The sequence below is a fragment of the Galeopterus variegatus genome, unplaced genomic scaffold (assembly GCF_000696425.1).
Source record: "Galeopterus variegatus unplaced genomic scaffold, G_variegatus-3.0.2 Scaffold4933, whole genome shotgun sequence".
Lineage (NCBI taxonomy): Eukaryota > Metazoa > Chordata > Mammalia > Dermoptera > Cynocephalidae > Galeopterus > Galeopterus variegatus.
Genome location: NW_007731044.1, coordinates 259,716 through 266,611, shown reverse-complemented (window position 1 = coordinate 266,611; position 6,896 = coordinate 259,716). Strand labels below are relative to the sequence as shown.

The 6,896-nt window shown below is 41.7% G+C and overlaps 1 protein-coding gene across 1 annotated transcript in view; it reads left to right on the top strand.

Annotated features, from left to right (window-relative positions):
• The window catches only part of LOC103604045 (protein prune homolog 2-like), an 86,812-nt gene that overhangs the window by 34,078 nt on the left and 45,838 nt on the right, over positions 1–6,896 (top strand). The window contains exon 3 of the mRNA XM_008588633.1: positions 6,100–6,179. Within this exon, the coding sequence (XP_008586855.1) occupies positions 6,100–6,179 (80 nt within the window). The remainder of the gene's footprint in view (positions 1–6,099; positions 6,180–6,896) is intronic.

Below are 6,896 nucleotides of genomic sequence, written 5' to 3'. Positions count from 1 at the left end.
CTCAGTGTTGCCCCCGTACCGGACCGGGACCGGCAACGGGATCGCAAGCCTCGGTGCTGCTCCCGCGCCTCGCTCAGCCAGCGAGCGGGAACCGGTCTGTATGTGGGATCCGAACCCTCGGGCGGGAGCGCCGCCGCACTTCCCAAGCGGCGCACTATCCAGTGCGCCACCGGGCCGGCCCCTTATGTATTTCTTTTCAATTGATTTATAAGTTCTTGAGAGGTACATTTGAATTTTCCCCTGCGAAACTTACTTTGCCTTATAATCTATGTTCAATTTTTGTTTTATATATTTTGAGGCTATGTTGTTAAAAGCATATAGGCTCTGGATTATTACATCTTCTGAATAAGTTTTTTTTTTAATCACTAAATAACTTTCTTTAGCCTTAATAATGCCTCTTCTGCCTCAAGTCTTTTTGTTTGACACTAATATTGTAACACTTTCTTGTGTTTATATTTTTCTGATATGTCTTTTTATATCACTTTATTGTCAACACCTCTGCATTGTTATGTTTTAGATGTTTTGTTTTTAAGCAGCCTGGCTACTCGGGGCTTAAGTGACACTACTGGCCATGACAATCAATCCCAAATCTCAGTGGCTTAACATAGCAAAGTCTTAAAAATTAGTCTTTAATCATTATAGTCTCCTTCATATAGATCTTTTGTGTTTGTGTGTATACTTTTCTCTCTAATTTTTCTATTTTACTGCATTTCCTGGCAACTCCTCAAAGTATTTTTCCCCCAGTATAGTTTGTAGGGTTTCTTGATATGTGCTCATCTTGCAGAGGCTTTTTCCTTGCTCCTAAGCAGTTTTCCAGTGAATCCTAGGTTGTAAAAGTAAGCACTACCAAGTGATTTCACTGGATTCTTCTGGAACACTAAGGTCCTTGGTCTTCAAATGATCCTAGGTGAATCTTAATTTTAATTTCTTGATTTGGGTTTTCTATGCATTCGGGTAACATAAATTGAGACATGCTTAGCACCCAACTAGTGCCTCCAATTCTTATAAATTGTTTTTTATTTTTTAACCAAGATTCCAGGCAGAGTGTGCTTTCCAAGACCAAAGGATAGAGTTTTTTCTCATTTCCCTTTCATTAAGTGGGTAGTTCTTTAAGGTCCAGAGCCTTAGTTAGAAGTTCAGGTCTAGGCCTTTCTTCCACCTCCTGGAGGTCCCTTCTGCTGTGGGACCTGAAGACCTCTATCCAGTCCCAAAACCCCATGGGCTATGTTTTAATCAATTTTCTATCATAACTCTTTATTTCTGGAGCTTGGGAATTCCCCTTGGTTTCTTTCAAGCTTGGAAATGTAATAATTACCTTTTGGGTATTTAGTCTATTTCATACAGCATTTCTTGTATATATAATGTTATATGGCATTATACCTTGTCAGACATAGCCGACACTTCCTACTTTCTCTTTTTCAGCAAAGGGAGAAAGCCTCAGAGTGAAAGCTCATGGGTTCGTTCTCTAGCTCAAATTTAATAGCATTATTTTAATTATATTTAATTTATGTGACCATTTATTTTAGGGGAGTGATACAATTGTTACATACACTAGTGATACAAACCTTCTTTTCAAAATAATTTTAATTAAATAAGTCAGTTTTTAGAAAAATATTAGGTAAATTAACAAATGTTCAATGGCTGTGACAAAAACCATAAAGATGATATATCAATACTCAAGTTTATAGAATACTTAAAAGCATCCGATGTTCTTCTGAGCTTTTATCCCCATTTGTTAAAATGTTCTTTCATGCTTTAGCAACTCAGACAGGAAGATGTGTACTTTCAACACGAATCTGAGTTGAGAATGTGGGAAATGGGTTACCCAATTTGGGGAAAAAAATTTTGAGCACAGTGTGAGTGAAATATTCCCTTTGAAACAAACAATAAAGGTCAGCTGTACAGTAGAATGGGCTAGATTGTGATGTGGTAATAAATAACCCCAATATCTGGGCAAAATATGGTCAAAACACAACAGAAGTTTATTTGTTCACATAGCCAGTGAGCTTTAGCTGGGGCCTCTGCTTATCACCGTCACTCAGAACACAGCCTTTCTGAGCCCTTCCCCAGCCACCAAGGCGGGGAGGGGATGTGGCACCCCACACGCTTGCTCTTAAGTCTTCTTCTCAGAAGTGCCATCTGCCACTTCCACTCTTTTTTCATTAGCCAAAGCCAGTTGCACGGCCATGCTAACGGCAAAGGGTGCAGGGAAGTGCAGTGTCACCAGCACCCACAGTGGCTGGAGCCAGCAACATGTGGTGAAGGATAGTGCTCCAACACCATCCAGCAAAGAAACCAGAAAGCAGTTCTGAGACCTCCTCTAGATGGAGACATAGTGGAGTCAGACTCGCGTTCACAACGCCGCAACCTCTTTGTTAGCTCCGCTCTGTATACAAAACCCCCAAATTGAGCGCAGTACTTGCTACAGATGAACAAGGTAAAATACCTGACTTTATGCTCTACTGATCTGTTACCTAACAGATCCTGAGAGGCTGCCGTTACTTGTCATAAAACTGCTGCCTGGCTTAATCACCAACTACTCCAGCCACTTCATTTCTATAAATATTTATAGACCTAATGTATGAATGTGGTTAAAGTGTTCGCAAAGAGCACAACTTGGTTTTCTCCTAGATTCGCTTCTAAGCTCTTCTGGCTCAGTTTTCTCTCTGTCTCTGGGGTTTCCTAACATGTCCCCGTAGCCTTCTGTGACATCCATGGGTTGTGAGAGTCCCTCCCTTCCAATCACCTCCTGATCACTGCTGCAGCTTTTCTTTTCCCCCAGCATGTGGCATCACTGGCCTTCCAGCACTTTCTTCACAGGGTCTCTGCTTTGTGTGTTGAAAATGACTCTTGAAAGGCAAAGGCTCTATTTATTCTCTAGCATCAATGAGTTCAGGAGTATTTCTATGTTCTATGAAGATTTGTGTAGTGGTGAAACTATCTCTTACCCAGATCATAGTAACCTAATACCCAGATTGTAGTAATCTTCATTATGTTTTGTCCACTGCGACACATACTTCAATTAAACCATTGCTCCTGATATTATGTTTTAAATGAAGGAGATGTAATACCTTAAACTCAGACAATGCATTATAATTTACAGAGTACTTTCATACATATCATATTTATTCTCCACAATCACTGTAATGTCAGATATTTATGATCTCCATTTAAAACTATAAAAATAGGGCTGACCGATTAGCTCAGTTATTTAGAGCACGGTGCTGTTAACACCAAGGCCCAGGGTTCAATCCCTGTACTGACCAGCTGGCAAAAAAAAAAAGAAAGAAAGAAAGAAAGAAAGAAATGTGGTGCTGATAAAATTACAAAACTGATCAGCTAATCTCAGAATTAACCAGCTTGTCAGTACTCACTGTACTAACTGTGGGACTACAATGCAGGCTCTAACCTCATATCTAGGATTCCTTCAATTATTCCATGCTGTTGCCCATAACTCATAAACATCAACAAAACCTGCAGTGGGCCGGCCCGTGGCTCACTCGGGAGAGTGCGGTGCTGACAGCACCAAGGCCCTGGGTGTGGATCCTATATAGGGATGGCCGGTTCGCTCACTGGCTGAGCGTGGTGCTGACAACACCAAGTCAAGGGCTAAGATCCCCTTACCGGTCATCTTTTAAAAAAAAAAAAACCTGCAGAATTTAAGCTGATAGTATCTATTTATTTTAAAAGCCTTCATATTTATTTTGAGGCTAAGACCAGCACCCTTTTGTGCTCTGTCAGACCAATAGAAATCTGATGTCTTCATTTTTTTTTTAAAGGTTGACTCTTAGGCAGAGGACTAGGGAAATAATGTACATGCTCATTTTGGGTATTTCAGGCCGAATAATTCAACACATACTTATTCAGTATCTACTTGTACCAGTGGTGGAGATGTAATAGTGAACAGGAGATACAATACCTGTCGTCATGAAGCGTCGGGTCTAATGGAGAAAGCAGCTATAGCAGAGGGTGAGGAGGTGCGGTGACAACAGGTGACACTTTTTCTTTCAGTGCTTATTTTCAGGCATTGCACATCCTCCCTCTTTTATTGGTGAGGAAACAGAGGCACAGAAAGATGAAATAACTTGCCATATGACACACAGTAAGTGACAGGACTAAGATCTGAATCCAGCTGCTCTCAATGGCAGCATTTTGCTCCTTTCAAGTACTAGAGGGTTGAAGTCAAGGAGTACACACAGTGACTTCATGTGACAAGGGATCATTGTTAGGAAGTCTGCAGCAGCGTGGGAAACCTAGATGTCAGTCCCTCTAGGTTCCAGGGCTTTCAAAACTGGGGTCTAGCGCAGGCCTTCTCTCTGCTTCCCCACCCCCACCTCTATCGCTGGGCCACTTGGTTCGCTCCCCCCTAAGTCTAGAGCGTCTCTATTTGGTACAGGATATCATGCTCCTGCCAGTTCACTGTTGTCTCACTCATACGCTGCCTCTTGCTCACTGTTTTGCCACTAGGGTGCAGGTGTAGTTTCAGAAAACACGCAGGGTTGAAGCCACAGAGAGAGTCTGGAGAGAGAAACAACCCGATGCTGTGCTTTTGAAGGGATCTGTGGGATTGGCAGGTAGAGACACAGGGGAGCAGCACTGAGTTACTGCGGGTCGTGTTCATTATTCTAACTCCATCATCCTGTCTCCACGACGAGAATGAGGCTGGTCTGTTTGTTCCTCTACATCCGCAGCACACAGCAGACACTCCACACACCTGTACCGAACAAATGGAGCAAGTGCAGTTATCACTGGGGGCACTTTTTTTTTTTTTTCATCTTAATGTTTTATTGATAGTAAAGGGATTTGACTTGGGTCCCGGAGAAGTTGATCAAACTGTACTGGCCAGCTGCCAAAAAAAAAAGTTGGTCAAATTCCAAATGTTGGGCTGGCCCGGTGGCGCACTGGAGAGTGCGCCGCTTGGGAGTGCAGCGGCGCTCCCGCCGAGGGTTCAGATCCCATGTGGAGACCGGTTCCCGCTCACTGGCTGAGCGCGGTGCAGGTGCAACACTGAGGGTTGCGATCCCATTGCCGGTCCCCGGTACGGGCGCGACACCGAAGGTTGTGATCCTGTTACCGGTCAGTAAAAAAGACAAAAAGGAATAAAAAAAAAAAAAAATTCCAAATGTTTGGTAGACCCAGAGTGACGTGGGGAAAAGTCTCAATAAGATGGAGAGAGGCACTATGTGTAGAACTTTAACATAAAGGCTTATCATGTTTACATTTAGATGTGTGCCTACGTCATGAGCATTCACCCTAAATGAATGAAACTGTGTGGAAGCCACCAAAAAGAAAAATCTATTATCATGAGAAATAGGGATTTACTGAACAAGGGCAGGGGATGAAAATACGACAGGAGAAATTCATTGTGAACAATGGTCAGCTTCCTACAAGAACATACAGATTGGTCACAAATTCCTCCAGTATTTTCCTATTTCCCCACACTTGTCTTACCAAGTAGACGAATATAAATGGTCCTGGGCTCAGCACTGACTACAGACAAGAGATTAACAATGAATCTTTAAATATTTAAAGATAAAAGAAGGAAAATAGCATTAGTCCGTGCTTCTCAGGAATGTTAGGCACTTTATTTCGTTACTTCATCTTTCAGCAACTTAGTGAGGTAGGAGGTACATCCTTAGTTTAGAAATAAACAAGTGAGACCAGCAGATCATGATCTCCTCTGCCCATGCAATTTAAGTAATATGCTCGAATTTACACAGGGGAGGAAATAAATGCAAAGTCAGGTCTGTCTTTACTCCAAGGCATGCATACTGCTTTTCTTGTGGAAAACATATCTATTAATGTCCTGAAGCGTATTTTATTAGTTGTTTGCATTTCCTGTTTCTGCATTTTTTACTTGATGGTGCGTGTTTACTTATTTGAGCTGGTGGGAGAAGTGACCTGCATGCAGATGAAATTGGTGATCGTGGTTCTCATTCACAGTAACTGCATGAAGTCTTTATTCTAATTTGGGGTCACTTACAATGGATTCAGTCCACAGACTTGGTTTATTTCAAGTGAGTTGAAAATGTTATCCTGGAATCCCTGGGTTAAAGTCCCACACAGTTTTTTACAGTCTTGGCTTTGCTTATTTTTCAGACTGCTGTCGGAGGATGTAGGAATGGACATCCCCTTTGAGGAGGGAGTGCTGAGTCCCGATTCTGCGGACCTGAGGCCTGGTGAGAGGAGCGTTTGTTCATTTCCCTCAGTGGATTCCACATCAGAACATTTTCATTTTTCAGTGAAAGGACCATTTCCTATGCATCCACCTTGTGATTTCAGTGATAAAAGCGGAGAGAGAAAAAAAAATGTGTTAGAGGAAGATGTTAGGCCCGATTTGGATATTGTCAGAGTTGACTTGAATATTGATGCTTAGTAGTGTGCCCCACATTTTATCTCTTGGGCCACAGCCTTATCTGCCAATGATTCCAGTTCTTGTGATAATTGGCTACAATATGTCGTAATACCAAATTCTAACTAATGTCTAAGTTCACCAGATTTACATGTAACTGTGAGAATGTTTAAAATTGGAAATGTGCTATCAAGAATGCTCAATATCCTAATTATGAAAAAACAAAACAAGCAGCCACCCTATACTGTAAGGGTTTCTAATCCAAGGCATACCCAAAAAGGAATCTTAAATTTTCAGCTGCAACCTACATGACTCTCACTTTGTACTAACTCACTCCCTTGCACTGCACCTGCTCCAGGAACATACCAAGATCCTGAACTGTGACATTATCAGCCAAGCCTAGAATGGAGTAGGAAGAAGGGAAGCAATTACATTTGCTTTCTGTCCTAGTACATATTTAAAGTGCATTCTTCAGAATATTAGTCATGTGACATAATTATTTTTTAATGTTCTATGGCCAGATAAGCTTGAAAACTATTGTATG